At 38.1% G+C, this 16,701-nt stretch overlaps 2 protein-coding genes across 2 annotated transcripts; both read left to right on the forward strand.

Moving 5' to 3' along the window:
- Positions 1 to 8,969: 8,969 nt before the first annotated feature.
- LOC131996177 (uncharacterized) lies at positions 8,970 to 9,911 on the forward strand. Its single transcript, XM_059365631.1, has one exon. It carries the CDS (start codon positions 8,970 to 8,972, stop codon positions 9,909 to 9,911), a length of 942 nt encoding a protein of 313 aa, XP_059221614.1.
- A 47-nt stretch (positions 9,912 to 9,958) lies between these two features.
- LOC131996178 (uncharacterized) lies at positions 9,959 to 11,308 on the forward strand. The gene has a single exon (XM_059365632.1). The coding sequence runs from the start codon at positions 9,959 to 9,961 to the stop codon at positions 11,306 to 11,308; it is 1,350 nt and encodes a 449-aa protein (XP_059221615.1).
- Positions 11,309 to 16,701: the final 5,393 nt, after the last annotated feature.

Here is a 16,701-nt window from a genome sequence, read left to right on the forward strand (position 1 = left end):
AGTTTAGCTCGTCCACCATCGCTATGTCCTTCACCTCTCTCAAGATATATGATGTGGAATTATAGGACATCTCAGTTTTTGCTTCTTGTGACGCAGTTAATACGGTTCGTCCAATCCTAGCAGTACACCCAGGCTGGAGAGTGATGATACCTAGGCCTGGTAATTCAAATACTCCTTTAGTGCGCTCAGCACATAGAATATGGGCCGAAACTTGATCTTTAGTTTTAAACAACCATGACCCTCTTGTCTTCAGCTCAATCCAAAAATTCCTGTTCTGAGTCTTCAAAAACTGGCAGCCATATTTACTTGTTGGCTTAAGCGCTGCTAGCTCACATGAATGATCGTTGGCGTCTTCCCAGGCCCAGTTGCCTCTGCAAAGAAATTCATCTTCACCAGTTAGCTGACATTGGTTCATCAATGACTGCGACAGTAGATGATAAGCATCCATTTCATAGTTGTAGGCCAGGAACTGCTGTCTTAAAGCTGCTACCATTGCGGTTCCGTTTCTCACCATCGGCAGTGGTACGACGCGGAATATTTCTGCTGATGATTTTTCTACCAAGGGAATCTGCACGTCAATCACTAATTTTTCTTCCACCAGCAGACCATGCGCCGTCATCACCTTGTATATTGCCTGCAACACATTGTCCTTCTCACCAGGCAACCTTAGTCCTTTAGGTAGCTGATCCTTTATTTTCATCACCTCTGCCTGCAACTGGTTTGGCCGTACTAAATTTGGATTTACTTTTCCATGGTTGATGTCAATTAATAAGCCAATTACCCTGGCTTGAATATGTTCCACTTCAGTAAACAAGCTGCTAAGTTGATCGGCTACCGCGAAGAAGTCCATCGCCTTTTTGAAGAGGGAATAGTCAGTGTTCAGCATCTGACTTATGTTTTGCACCTTCTCATTCAGCTCTTTAAACTGTCCATTTATTTCATCCGTGGTCTTTTTCAGCACATTAAGCGTTGCTTCCACCACAGACGTTTGCTTCTCAGCCAAATATTTCAAGTTGTGCTGATTTTCAAGTACATTTTTCATATTTGCTTCCATACTCTCTCTGTCGTCCGCATCCATTACTCCGAAAAGAATGTGGAAAAGAGACCCAACAAACTCTAAAGGAGCCCTTTTATTTCGTTGACGTTTTTTGTGTGAGAGTAACAAGTGGTTCTCATCTATAGTGTTCAGTCTGTTCGTCATAATATCCATCTGCGTGTCGCACTGCTGCTCGAACGATCTCAGCCGAACACATAATGATTTACACGCTTCTAGACCCTTATCCAGATGATTCACCGTGACAAAATACCCGTGCAGATCGAAATATGTCATAAGGTTCCATGACGATGTTACTCGGTTGATTTTGCCAATTTTATCCATATAAATGATTGTGTCATTTCCCAATTCTTTTATCGCACCGCCGGTAATTGAGGTTGACATCGATTGAACACTTGCCATCATTGCCATGATCATCCATAACATCATTGCTACGTTTATTTTTCTTTTTTGAGGTAATTTGCAAATATATGTCTGCGACACTTCAATGTCGGCTTCCTTTTCACCACCATTAGCGAATATCTCCAGCGGGCATAACTTGTGTATGGGCCGTTTTAACAACCCATAGGTCACTGGTTCAAATCCGGTTCGAAGGACCAAATGAATAAAACGAATTTAATCCCGGAGTACTTTTTTGATACTCATTTATTTCTTCAAAATCTCATCCTTATATAAATTATTTTTAATGAATGGATTAAACTTTATTCATTGAGTATGAGTTAAAAACTGAGCTTACAATAATGCTGTTACTTAAAACTAAGCCACCACATTATGTTGCGCCGCTGTCGCTCTGCCAACGTTGCCATTGCATTTCTTGCTGACACAGTGGCCCGTGTAGAATATTGGGCTATTAACCTGTAGTGGGGTGTTGAATAGGCGGCTCGTGTTACTTGTGGGAATACGGGAGCATGAAGGTTTCCCATGAATGGTTGTAAGTAGTTGGTTTGGGTGCAACCAAATGAATAAGGTGTCTAGAATAAGGTGTCCAATGCGCTGACTTAGCAGCTCGTGTGGGGTTTTTGGTTGCCTTGGTGCAGCTAAACTGAGGGAATACAGAAACACGAGGGTTCCTCATGAAAATAAACAAAAAATGGAAAGTATCTTATCTATTCGTTCTCAAGGCTAAAACATTTCCATGACACACATCAACTAATATCCCATGTTTAGAAATCTAAACAGGGTTTCAAACGAAAAACTGCAAAATTAGGAAAGGAAGGCAAGTTTTGAGTTGAAAATGTAGCCAAATTGCGTTCTGATGGCTTACTAGTTACTTAACGATATCTTGTGTTTAAATAGGACTTAGATCATCCTAGGCATAGAGTCAGTTCATAGAGGTTCAGTTCTGTGATATCGAAAGTTTTATTACTAACTAAGAAGCTTAAATGAGTGACTAAAATGCATTTGAGTTGGACGGATATATTTCTCTTATTTGAGTGTTAATGATATTCCAGATACTTTCAATCGAATTAAGACTCGGAGACTTTGGGGGCCACTCCAGTACAGACATTATATTGCTTCTATACCAGGGTTGTCTGCATTAGGAAGTGTGCTTAAGGCTCTTATCCAGTTGAAAAATATATCTGACTTACATTCAGGCTTCAGATAACGTTAGGACACAATTCTGTAAAATTTCAACGTAATTTGAAGATATTACGATGTCCTGTATATGATACAAGAGGCCGACTGTACACACACATTGTATAGAAATATTGCCTAAGCCATGAAATTTAAAAGGTAAAGAAAAGGTGAAAGTGACACAGGGCATGTCACAGGGGGCATTTAATATACACTTCTATGGGTGGTCACCATAATTAACCTATTACCGATGCTGTTTGAGAAGGGTTTCGAGCCCGTCTTATATGCAGACAACCCGAATCAGCTTTGCAGAAAGACCTAAAGGGTCTTGGAAATAGCAAACGACCGGGCTAAACCTAGGGTTCGAGTGTTAACCCACAGAAATCTGAAATCTGCCTGTTCACGATCTGCCGATGTAGGATCTTAAGCCCATAGAAGCCGCAATAATTACCCGATTTCGCCGAAAATTTAAATGGTAAGCTTTTCTTAGTCTCCCGACATCCGACCTAAATATGTTTCAGATCAGAGTATTTTTAGATATAGCTGCCATATAGACCGATCTGCCCATGTAGGATCTTAACCCATAAAAAGCGCAATTATTACCCGACTTCGCTGAAATTTGAAACAGTGAGTTGATTAAAGCCTCCCGTCATCCGACCAGCACATGGTCCAGATCAGACTATATTTAGATATAGCTGCCATTTATACCGATCTTCCAATTTTTGGTCTTAATCCAATAAAAAAACGGATTTGTATAAGAGTTCTCGAGACCTTAATCAAATATAATTCAGACCAGCCCCGATTTGCATATCACAATGCTTATGGTAGTACAGTTGTTATAAAAGAGGATGGTTAATTTACCTGTGATGGTGGGTATCCAAAGATCGGTAGGGCCGAACTTTACACGTTTTTACTTGTATTTTAGATTTTCAGTAATATTTGCATCACAATTGGTAATTAATTTTTTTTTCGCAAATTTTAAGTTGTAAATCGTATAACTTTTAGTAGGAATATCTATCTATATCCATTTTTTATTATTCGGGCATTTTTTAACCTTTCCAATGACGTAGTCAGTTTTGCAACCGTTTAAGAAATAGTCCTGTAAGTTCAAAAATACCAATTTGTATCTTCGATATATTATACACCATTTGGGATATTTCGGTACGTATGTATGTTATTGTATTGGATTTTATTTTATATATTGGATTTTATTTAGCAAGAAGAATCACGACGATCGGACTATAAATGCTAATTTGGTAGCACTTTCAAATTTTAAATGCCCAAGATGACCAAAATTCGAGCCCCGTATCAGCCCCTGGACCTACAAATGTCTCCAAATTTATTGGAAACCATCTCAGCACTTATTGTGCCAAGTTTCGAATACATATCTTTATCCGTTCAAAAGTTGTAAATTTATTCCCAAGATTTTACGACTGTGGGACGTGCCCTCCAATCAACTCTTAAATCTTGTTGTTCATAAAACTATGAACACATGTTTGGGTGCTGTTTAGGAATAGAGAAAAAGACATCAGAAAGATACAGCAAAAGTGCTTTATATCTTCTTAATGCTAATCACTATTACGCTGACCCTTTTACTGAGTCATAAACACGCATGTGTGCGCATGTTTACTCAGGATAGCAATGAGATTAGAGCGCGTGTGTACTTAGGATAGTAAAAACAAGTAAAAGCGTGCTTAGTTCGGCCGGGCCGAATCTTATATACCCTCCACCATGGATCGCATTTGTCGAGTTTTTTTCCCGGCATCTCTTTTTAGGCAAAACGGGATATAAGAAAAGATTTGCCCCGCTATTAGAGCGATATCAAGATAAGGTCCGGTTTGGACCACAACTAAATTATATGTTGGAGACCTGTATAAAATGTCAGCCAATTCGAATAAGAATTGCACCCTTTGGGGGCTCAAGAAGTAAAATAGAGAGATCGATTTATATGGGAGCTGTATCGGGCTATAGACCGATTCTGACCATAATAAACACGTATGTTGATGGTCATGAGAGAATCCGTCGTACAAAATTTCATTCCAATCGGATAAGAATTGCGCCCTCTAGAGGCTCAAGAAGTCAAGACCCAAGATCGGTTTATATGGCAGCTATATCAGGTTATGGACCGATTTGAACCATGCTTGGCACAGTTGTTGGATATTATAACAAAACACGTCGTGCCAAAATTCATTCAAATCGGATAAGAATTGCGCCCTCTAGAGGCTCAAGAAGTCAAGACCCAAGATCGGTTTATATGGCAGCTATATCAGGTTATGAACCAATTTGAACCATACTTGGCACAGTTGTTGGATATTATAACAAAACACGTCGTGCAAAATTTCATTCCAATCGGATAAGAATTGCACACTCTAGAGGCTCAAGAAATCAAGACCCAAGATCGGTTTATATGGCAGCTATATCAGGTTATGGACCGATTTGAACCATACTTGGCACAGTTGTTGGATATTATAACAAAACACGACGTGCCAAAATTCATTCAAATCGGATAAGAATTGCGCACTCTAGAGACTCAAGAAGTCAAGACCCAAGATCGGTTTATATGGCAGCTATATCAGATTATGGACCGATTTGAACCATACTTAGCACAGTTGGTGGATATCATAACAAAATACGTCGTGCAAAATTTCATCCCAATCGGATAAGAATTGCGCACTCTAGAGGCTCAAGGAGTCAAGACCCAAGATCGGTTTATATGGCAGCTATGTCAAAACATGGACCGATATGGCCCATTTACAATACCAACTGACCTACACTAATAAGAAGTATTTGTGCAAGATTTCAAGCGGCTAGCTTTGCTCCTTCGGAAGTTAGCGTGCTTTCGACAGACAGACGGACGGACGGACGGACATGGCTAGATCGACATAAAATTTCACGACGATCAAGAATATATATACTTTATGGGGTCTCAGACGAATATTTCGAGTAGTTACAATCAGAATGACGAAATTAGTATACCCCCCATCTTATGGTGGAGGGTATAAAAATAGAAGATAAGAACGAACGAATATATCACTGCTTGGGTATCTCGTTCTAGTTTATTTTAAGATTTTCAAGAGTTCTAGTGATAGAACATTGACAAATAAAATTCAGTATTAACAGAGCACTTGAATGTGTAGTTTATATTCGTTTAAGCATTTGGTCCTTCGAAAAAATAAGTTTTCCCCCACCAGTGGTAAGAAACTCAATGGAACTAGGCCTTTCAAACAATTAAAAAAAAAAAATTGTCAAAAAAAATCTGAGTAATAACAAGTAAAAGCGTGCTAAGTTCGGCCGGGCCGAATCTTATATACCCTCCACCATGGATCGCATATGTCGAGTTCTTTTCCCGGCATCTCTTCTTAGGCAAAAAAAGGATATAAGAAAAGATTTGCTCTGCTATTAGAGCGATATCAAGACATGGTCCGGTTTGGACCACAATTAAATTATATGTTGGAGACCTGTGTAAAATGTCAGCCAATTCGAATAAGAATTGCGCCCTTTGTGGGCTCAAGAAGTAAAATAGAGAGATCGATTTATATGGGAGCTGTATCGGGCTATGGACCGATTCAGACCATAATAAACACGTATGTTGATGGTCATGAGAGGATCCGTCGTACAAAATTTCAGGCAAATCGGATAACAATTGCGACCTCTAGAGGCTCAAGAAGTCAAGATCCCAGATCGGTTTATATGGCAGCTATATCAGGTTATGAACCGATTTGAACCATTTTTGGCACAGTTGTTGGATATCATAACAAAACACGTCGTGCAAAATTTCATCCCAATCGGATGAGAATTGCGCACTCTAGAGGCTCAAGAAGTCAAGACCCAAGATCGGTTTATATGGCAGCTATATCAGGTTATTGACCGATTTGAACCATACTTGGCACAGTTGTTGGATGTCATAACAAAACACTTGGTGCAAAATTTCATTTCAATCGGATAAGAATTGCGCACTCTAGAGGCTCAAGAAGTCAAGACCCAAGATCGGTTTATATGGCAGCTATATCAGGTTATGGACCGATTTGAACCATACTTGGCACAGTTGTTGGATATCATAACAAAATACGTCGTGCAAAATTTCATTTCAATCGGATAAGAATTGCGCACTCTAGAGGCTTAAGAAGTCAAGACCCAAGATCGGTTTATATGGCAGCTATATCAAAACATGGACCGATATGGCCCATTTACAATACCAACCGACCTACACTAATACGAAGTATTTGTGCAAAATTTCAAGCTGCTAGCTTTACTCCTTCGGAAGTTAGCGTGCTTTCGACAGACAGACGGACGGACGGACGGACGGACAGACGGACGGACATTGCTAGATCGACATAAAATTTCACGACGATCAAGAATATATATACTTTATGGGGTCTCAGACGAATATTTCGAGTAGTTACAAACAGAATGACGAAATTAGTATACCCCCCATCTTATGGTGGAGGGTATAAAAATCAGTAAAAAGCGTCCTCGTGGCTTTGAACAACGAGAAGTAAAACAGAGTATAAATCTTACACTCAAAAAGAAGTGTAGGTTTACTCATGTATGATTTGGTCTTACAAAAAAACAATTAAATTAAAATTGTTTATTAAAAAAGGAAAACACACTGAGAAATAATAACAGTGAAGAAGCGTGGTCCGTGGCTTAAACAACGGATTTTAAATAACCACTGAGAAAGAAGAAAGCAGTGAAGAAGCGTAATTCGCGGCTTTAACAGCGAATTAAAAGAAAGAGACCGCACATAAATAAAAAGCAGCAATTACCAAGAAAACGAAGATGGGCCGAATGGAGCTCTATTTGCGCCAGAGACAACTCGGCGATTTTATTGTTAAAATAAAGCAAAGCTGCATTAAAGAAACGGCAAGATCTGTAGTTAAAGAAAACTACAGAAGTCAATTGGATGGACTCTGGAAGGAGTTTTCCGACAACCATGATAAGTTAACGGCAATTGGAATCAACGATGATGAATATTTCGCCAAAAATTATTATGGACATATAAATGCCATAGTAAATGAGATTTATGCAGCCATAGAAAAAAAAAAATAACGGAACCTGAGAAGAGTGAAGTTAGCGTAAGTAAGACTCCGGAATTCAATATACAGCCGTCAGCTCTATTAGAAGAGATAGGAGCTGGAAATCAAAACTTGATATATGCGGAATGGATTAGAAATCTTATCTGCAAGTTCAACATCACCTTAAAAAATTTGGACCAACTTAATGATAAATGCTTGCTGGAAGAAGCAAGGAATGTGATGGGTGTCCAAATGGAGCAGATCAAAAAATTCTCCCAGGAGCTGTTTTTGCGCCACATAGAATCATGAAGGAGCGTCTTAGCGGAAATCGACTACGCAGAGCAGCGTTGTACAGAGTATACAAATAAGCTGTTATTAAAATTGGAAAAAATTAAAAACTCCGATTTAAAAAGTCCAATAAAGTTGGATAGCATTAAAATTCCAGATTTCTATGGAAAAATAGAAGAATGGTCGCCATTTCACGACCTATATAAAAAGCTAATACATGATGTTGAAAGCTTAGCAGACGTCGAAAAAATGTATTATTTAAAGGCACATGTCAAAGGAAAAGCATCGAAAATCATAAAACATTTGCCAGCCGATGGAAGCAATTACCAACCAGCGTGGGAAATTCTAAACCAACGCTATGGAAATAAGAGGATCTTATTCCAGACAATATTAGATCGTTTGTTTGATCAGCCTAATGTTACTAGCGAAATCTCCAAACAAATAAAAGGATTGTTGGACACTACAATAGAATGTGTTCAAGCATTAAAAGCGATGAAGTGCAACATAGAAAACTTTGATGCGGTAATAGCTCGGGTAATAATCCGTAAACTAGACAAGGAAGGCTTGTTACTGTACGAGCAGCATACAAGAAAATCAAAAGAAATCCAGGAACTTAAAGATGTCTTGGAATTCTTAGAGGAGCGGTACAACAATTTGGTAGCAGCCGGGTCGAAAAAATTCAATAGCAACTACAATCACCGGCCGCAGCAGTCTACAAAAGTATGGTGGTGTATACAGATAAAAATAAGCGTCTCTATTGTAAAAAATATGGACACTTAACCGAGGAGTGCCGAACTTTCTTGAGATTATCAGTGCCAGACCGACTGTCAGGGCTTAAATCAACCAAGATCTGTCAAAAGTGCCTAAGTCATAACCAAAATACTCGATGCGAAAGTAACATAACGCGCGCAACGTGTGGATTTAGACATCATACGCTGCTACATTTCCCGAAAACGTCGACCACATGTGTAACCAATGGGACAAAGAGTGTCCTGCTTGCAACAGCCCAGGTACAAGTGAAGAATGTACATGGAGAGATGGTAACCTTGAAAGCTTTAGTGAACCAAGGATCGCAGTCTACATTTTTAAGAGAAGAAGCAGCCCAGATACTTCAAATCCCTAGAGAAAAAACCAATATGGAGTTGCATGGACTTGGAGACAATTTGGTGGGAATTGCAAAAACCAAAGTTATTATCGAAATCCAGCCAAGGTTCCCCGGCAGCTTTTCGTTCGAAGTCGAATCGCTTGTTTTACCAGCTCTTGCATCTGTTCATTTGGATTCTTCCTTCGTCCACAATAAGCACGTATGGAAAAACTTTGAATTGGCTGATCCCAACTATTACAAGAATGAAAGGATAGACATGGTGCTTGGCGGCGATGTGTATGTCGAGATACTCAAAAATGGCATACATAAAAAGAATGGAATGTTGGGGCAAAATAGGAAGGTGGGGTTGATGTTATCTGGTCCGTTAACTGTTCAAGCACCAGTAGCGAAGACGGGTGTCAATGTCACTACAGAGATAGAAAGGTTTTGGAAGGCTGAAGAGTTGGATATTGACATGGTTGCAAACGATGAGGATAAATGTTTGGAAATGTATGCTGCTACAACGAAAAGAAATGCTGCCGGGCGTTTTATAGTGCAAATCCCATTTAAAGAAGACAAAGCACTGGGAGGATCATATAAACAGGCAGCAGCGAGACTCATTAGCCTTGAAAAAAGGTTGAGCAAGGATAGTGCCATGAAAAATGAATATGCAAGGATTATGGAAGAATATATCACACTAGGGCACATGAAGCAGGTAAAGCAGATTCACAGCGGTAAATATTATTTACCACATCAAGCTGTTATTCGAGAGGATAGTTTGACTACAAAAGTCAGAGTAGTATTCGACGCATCCGCTGTGACAACTAATGGTCGAAGTCTAAATGATGTCATGTACGTGGGCCACGATTGCAGAGGGACGTTTTCGACATCCTAGTCAACTTTCGTTTGAAGAAGTATGTTATATCGTCAAATGTCGAAAAGATGTACCGGCAGATATTTGTGGATGAAGGAAGTCAACAGTATCAACATGTTCTCTGGCGGAAAGATATGAAAAACGAAATCAAAGAATATCAGCTAACAACTGTAACGTTTGGAACAGCTAGTGCTCCGTTCCTGGCAGTAAGGACTTTCAATGAAATAGCGAAAGAATGTTCGAATATGCAGGTGCAGAAGATAATCGAAGAAGATTTTTACATGGACGATCTTCTGACTGGCGCAGATACGATAGAGGAGTGTCTTCAGCTTCGACAAATAATATCACAGCATCTAGACAGATATGGATTCCATCTAAGAAAATGGTGTTCGAATAGCGAGCTCATCATAAAATCATCTAATGAAGACAAGGAGAATGAAATAATTAGCATTGAGGAAAATACTAATGTAAAAACATTAGGACTGCAGTGGAAACCTAAAGAAGATGATTTTCGTTTCAAGATATCAAAGTACTCATCTGATGTTACAACGAAAAGATTAGCTCTATCATATCTATTTGGACCGCTTGGACTGGTAACATCAGTTATAATAACGGCAAAATTATTTATTCAGAGCTTGTGGTTGCTAGAGATGTCATGGGACGAGAAACTAAATGGAGAATTAGAAAGCAGCTGGAAAGATTTTGTAACACGAATTTCATCTCTACAAGACGTGCAAATACCCAGATGGCTGAACACTTCTTCCAAAAATAATATTAAAATTTTGGAATTTGCTGATGCATCAGAGAAGGCTTATGCTGCTGTGGTATATGTTACAACCGATAAAGGTGTCTCTCTGCTAGCTGCAAAGAGTAAAGTAAACCCAATTAAAAACAAAAAGACTCTGCCTAAATTACAGTTGTCAGCAGCCTTTTTGCTTGCAAGGCTATTGAAAAAGATTATACACATTGTTGAAGGAAATATAGAAGTCTATGCCTGGAGTGATTCAACAATAACCTTAGCTTGGATACTAAATAACAAAAATAAGAACAAATTCATAAGAACGCGAGTAGAAGGCATTAGAAATTTGGTGCCTCAGGCGCAGTGGCGTCATGTTAAGTCGAAAGAAAACCCAGCAGACTTAGGGTCAAGAGGCGTTTCTCCGGATAAGCTAAAAGAGCTAGATTTATGGTGGTATGGTCCCCAGTGGCTGCGGTTGCCGAGAGAGGAATGGTCCTTATCCCCTCCAGAAGTTATGACTTGCTCTACTACTTCTACCAAGGTTACGCCCACTTTATTGAATGATTTGGTAGAAAGATACTCTTCATTCAATAAACTCTTAAGAGTCTACGCATATATTCTGCGTTTTATTAAAAAGATGAAAGGAAATCGATCATTTTCGAGGTTAGCTCAAATATAGGCAGTATTAAACTCAAGGCCTATATGCAGCATGAATAAAGATGTTGACGGATTGGAGGTACTTACTCCTGGTCATTTTTTGATTGGACGTCCGTTAATAGAGGTTCCAGAGTCTATTAACGAAAAGAATATTGGCTGCATGGATAGATGGAAGCTAATACAAAAAATGAAGAAGCATTTCTGGAACAGTTGGACGAACGATTATTTGACCACTCTACAACAGAGGTACAAATGGAAAACATCGACCAAAAATCTTCAAGAAGGTCAAATCGTTATTATAAAGAACGTAGAAACTTACCCCGCTAGGTGGCCTCTAGCGCGGATTACCGATGCACATCCTGGAAAGGATAGATTGGTGCGGGCGGTGACGGTCAAGACTGCTTCCGGTTCAGTAAAGAGGCCAATAAATAAGATATGCCCATTAGAGAACGTGCCTCCAGTTCAGGAAAGTCCTAAGGTAACTCGTGTAAACTATACAAGAGTCGATAAGAAAACACGGGTTGGAATGTCATATATTTGGGTACTGCTTTTGATGTATATTGGCTGTACTAAATCGGATCCTATACGAATTGGAGCCTACCTGAAAGAAATTAAGAACTGAAAGAAATTAAGTCATAATTTACCTCGACCACATCGGATCTGTGGATGTTGTCTCATCTAAATGGAATCTGCTCGTTTATTACGACATGGAACCATTTTTTGGCGTTATTGCGAAAGCCAGTCCCTTAGTGAAAGAGATGCGACTGACTTGTGGAAAGCTGAATACCTTCGAGCCTCAATGTAATTACATCTTGGATACCATAGCACGCCAACTGATGAATATGGAGGAAAAAACCATGTATCGATATAGCTGCCATATAAACCGATCTTGGATGTTGACTTCTTGAGCCGCTAGAGGCAATTCTCATCCAATTTTGCATGATGTGCTTTGCTACTACTTCCAACAACTGTGCTAATGATGTCGCAAATCAATACTTGACCTGATATAGTTGCCATACAAACCCATCTGGGATCATGACTTCTTAAGTCTATAGAGGGCGCAATTATTATCCAATTTGGCTGAAATTTTGAACATCGGCTTCTCCCATGACCTTCAATACACATGTTAAATATGGTCTGAATCGATCTATACAGTTCTCATATAAACCGATACAGCTCTCATATAAACCGATCTTATGATTTTTCTTCTTGAGCCCGAACAAGGTGCAATTCTTATCCGAATGGACATAAAAATTTTACACAATGACTTCTACAATATTTAGCATTCAATTCATTTATGGTCCGAACCGGACTACAGCTTGATATAGCTCCAATAGCATAACAATTCTTATACATTATTCTTTGTTTGCCTAAAAAGAGACACGGCGCAAAGAACTCGACAGATGCTATCCGTGGTGGAGGGTATATAAGATTCGTCCCGGCCGAACTTAGCACGCTCTTAGTTGTAAGAAATAATTTTGTTATATGTTATGCTTTGTTTACCTTTTCAGAAAATGTTTCTTTATTTTGTTTTGAGAAAATTTCATGAAAATATTAACTTCAGAAATTTCTAATAATATTTCGTTTAAAAAATCTCAAAAATTTGGATTAAAAAACTTTCACTTTCACTAAAATTTATTTGTAAAGAAAAAATTTATAGAGAATTTTTTTTTTAGAAAAACTCCACTGAAATTTTGTTTGTAAATTCTGTTTTTTTTTTATTTTTTTATAAATTCTGTCTTTAGAAATATTTTTGTTGAAAATTTGTCTTTGAAAAAATTTGATTAAAATGTTATTTTTAGAAGAAATTCTTGTATATTTTGTCGTAAGCAAATTTCCAATTGTGTCTGGGTAAAATTTTATCTTGAGAGAATTCTGTACTGATATGTATTCTATAGAGAAATTTTCCTTGAAATTTTGACTTAAAAAAGATAAATATAAATCTGAACCGATTTTGATAATATATAACAAAAATGTGTAATATCAGTGACAAATTTGAAGATGATCGGATGAAAATTGCGACCTGCATTTTGTTCACAAATTAACATGGACAGACAGACGAGCAAAGCTTAATCAAATTAGAAAGTGATTTTAACTCGATCAGTATACTTATCAAATGGTCTAACTTTCTTTCTTCTGGGTGTTACAAACAAATGCACCCAGTTATAACACTCTGTAAGCAAATTTTTTCTTTAAAGAAAAAACAAGTAAAAAGGCGTCAAATTCAGCCGGGCCGAACTTTGCATACCCACCACCTCGGGAATATATTGGGTTGCCCAAAAAGTAATTGCGGATTTTTTAAAAGAAAGTAAATGCATTTTTAAAAAAAACTTAGAATTAACTTTAATCAAATATACTTTCTTTACACTTTTTTTCTAAAGCAAGCTAAAAGTAACATCTGATAACTGACAGAAGAAAGAATGCAATTACAGAGTCACAAGCTGTGAAAAAATTTGTCAACGCCGACTATATGAAAAATCCGCAATTACTTTTTGGGCAACCAAATATTTAAATTTATAATGAGCACCACATTACCTCCTTTTAGTTTAAACTTATTTAAACGATACCATTTTAGGAGAGCAAGTATTTGTTGCATTCGTATTCACACTACATTCGTGTTCACACTACACTATTTGTGTACACTAATAAGAAGTATTTTTGCAGAATTTCAAGCGGCTAGCTTTACTCCTTCGGAAGTTAGCGTGCTTTCGACAGACAGACGGACGGACGGACGGACATGGCTAGATCGACATAAAATGTCGCGACGATCAAGAATATATATACTTTATGGGGTCTCAGACGAATATTTCGAGTAGTTACAAACAGAATGACGAAATTAGTATACCCCCCATCTTATGGTGGAGGGTATAAAAAAAAAAATAAAAGGCCTAACACAACACACTGTCACAAATTTCGGCGTCATCGGGACAGTGAGACCTTAAATCGAGGGATGGGTCTATATGGCAGTTATATCCAAACCGGACAGACCTGTGCCATATTGCAGAAAGATGTCTTGGGGCCTAATTTAACTCACTGTCCCAAATTTTGGCGACATCGGACAATAAATGCGCCTTTTATGGGCCAAAACCTTAAATCGACAGACCGGTCTATATGGCAGCTATTGCAAAAGATGGCAAATTGCAAAAGATGTCAAGGGGCCTAACACAACTCAATGTCCCAAATTTCAACAAAATCGGATAATAAATGTGTCTTTTATGGGCCCTAAATCGACAGATCGGTCTATATGGGGGCTATATCAAGATAAAGTATGATATAGTCCATCTTGGAACTTAACCTGCTAATGGACAAAAAAAAAAAAAAAGAATCTCTGCAAAGTTTCAGCTCAATATCTTTATTTTAAAGACTGTGGCAGACGGACGGACATTGCTAGATCATCTTAGATTTGTACGCTGATCAAGAATATATATACTTTATAGGGTTGGAAATGGATATTTCGAATTGTTGCAAATGGAATGACAAAATTAATATACCCCCATCCTTCGGTGGTGGGGGCTTTATTAGGATATAGTCTGATATCGTCAATCTTCGAACTTAACGTGCCTATGGTAAAAAAAAATTATCTGTACATAATTTCAGCTCAATGTATGAATTTTTCAAGACTGTAGTATGATTTCAACAGACGGACGGAGGATGAAACATATATATAATTTATAGGGTTTGTATCCAAAAATATGCTGATCTGTATCATTTTTGATTCAGGTGCCGAGAAATCCTTTACAAGTCTCAGCTTAACAGATATAGGGCATATGTACCATATTCGCTTCCGATGAATGGAGGCTAATAATAACTCAATTTTTAAAATTTCAGCGAAATCGAATAATAAATGCGGCTTTTACGGACTGAAGAACTCAAATCGACAGATCAGTCTACACGACAGCTATTGTATATCCAAATATGGTCCGATTTGGCCATTTTTGGATATAGCCGTATTAGAGAAATACGGATCTGTGCAAAGTTTGAACTCAATATCTCAATTTTTGAAAGCTATAGCGTGATTTTAACATACGGACGGATGGATGGACAGACGGACATACACACGGACATCGTTAAATCGCCTTAGAATTTTACGACGATCCGAAATATGCTTTGTAGGGTTGGAAATGGATATTTCCATATGTTGCAAACTGAATGACACTCCTATCCTTTGCTGGTGGGTATAAAAAGGTCAGGATATCATGTGAAATAATTCACGCATCTGTTTTACTTTAAGAATTTGTCCCCATTTGACTAAATCTAATGTGGAACGTCTCCAATACGGAAATTCATTCACAAAAGACCGCGCTTTCATCCATCTATTTATGCACACAAGGATGCGAAATAGCCTGCGATATACTGCATGAATTTACACTAGTATGTGTGTGTGCGAATACACATAAGCAGCAAAAGGATATTAACAGGCAACTGTGAAGAGGATTTTACAAATGTGTCACAGTGAGAAAATCTAATTAAAAGTGGATGTCATCAAAGCCAGCTTTAATGGCTTTCACGCAGTCACATATACGGGGACATGAAACAAAAGGCAAATTACACAAACTCACTTACACTTCACTCAGATGTATTCGTATGGGGAGACACATACATATACAAATCGCACGTACGTACAATAGGGCAAAGAACGGCTTCAACCATTTCTGGCATAGAAAATTAAATACAAAAGTCATGTGTCTGTAAATGATCACTTTTTTGGATGGATTTTAATTACATATCAACTTTTGACATATGTTTTGTGTTTTGGAAAAATTGCACATTATTTCGGACAAAACAGTCAGCTTGACATTATTACAAAATACAAAAAAAAAAAACAGTGTGAATGTTTTTATGAGAAATTAAATATTTATGTATGTATGATAGAAACAAATTTCATTAATAAACACTTCTTCCTTTATCAAAGGTTATGCGACATAACAGTATTGCAATTTGATTATAACACCCAGAATATTGATGTGAATACCGATTTCCATTCAAAAGTGTGTAATCTCAAAACGTATTGTGGTGGCCATTATGAATTTATATATTTTACTTCAAAATACTTTGTGTTTTATTTTACTCTTTCACAAAGCAGACTTTGATTTTATGTATTGTAAAAAAAGGAAATTTTAATAAAGTCCACATTCCAAATATCCAGAATTACGAGGAATGAAATCAAATAGGAGGCCACCGTAGCGCAGAGGTTAGCATGTCCGCCTATGACGCTGAACGCCTGGGTACGAATCCTGGCCAGACCATCAAAAAAAATTTCAGCGGTGGTTTTCCCCTCCTAATGCTGGCAACATTTGTGAGGTACTTTGCCATGTAAAACTTCTCTCCAAAACGGTGCCGCACTGCGGCACGCCGTTTGGACTCAGCTATAAAATGGAGGCCCCTTATCATTGAGCTTAAACTTGAATCGGACTG

Source organism: Stomoxys calcitrans, chromosome 3 (assembly GCF_963082655.1).
Source record: "Stomoxys calcitrans chromosome 3, idStoCalc2.1, whole genome shotgun sequence".
In the NCBI taxonomy this organism is placed as follows: domain Eukaryota; kingdom Metazoa; phylum Arthropoda; class Insecta; order Diptera; family Muscidae; genus Stomoxys; species Stomoxys calcitrans.

Coding starts and splice junctions, on each gene's coding strand:
- LOC131996177 (XM_059365631.1), top strand. CDS start 8,970: ATGGTAACCTTGAAAGCTTTAGTGAACCAAGGATCGCAGTCTACATTT.
- LOC131996178 (XM_059365632.1), top strand. CDS start 9,959: ATGTACCGGCAGATATTTGTGGATGAAGGAAGTCAACAGTATCAACAT.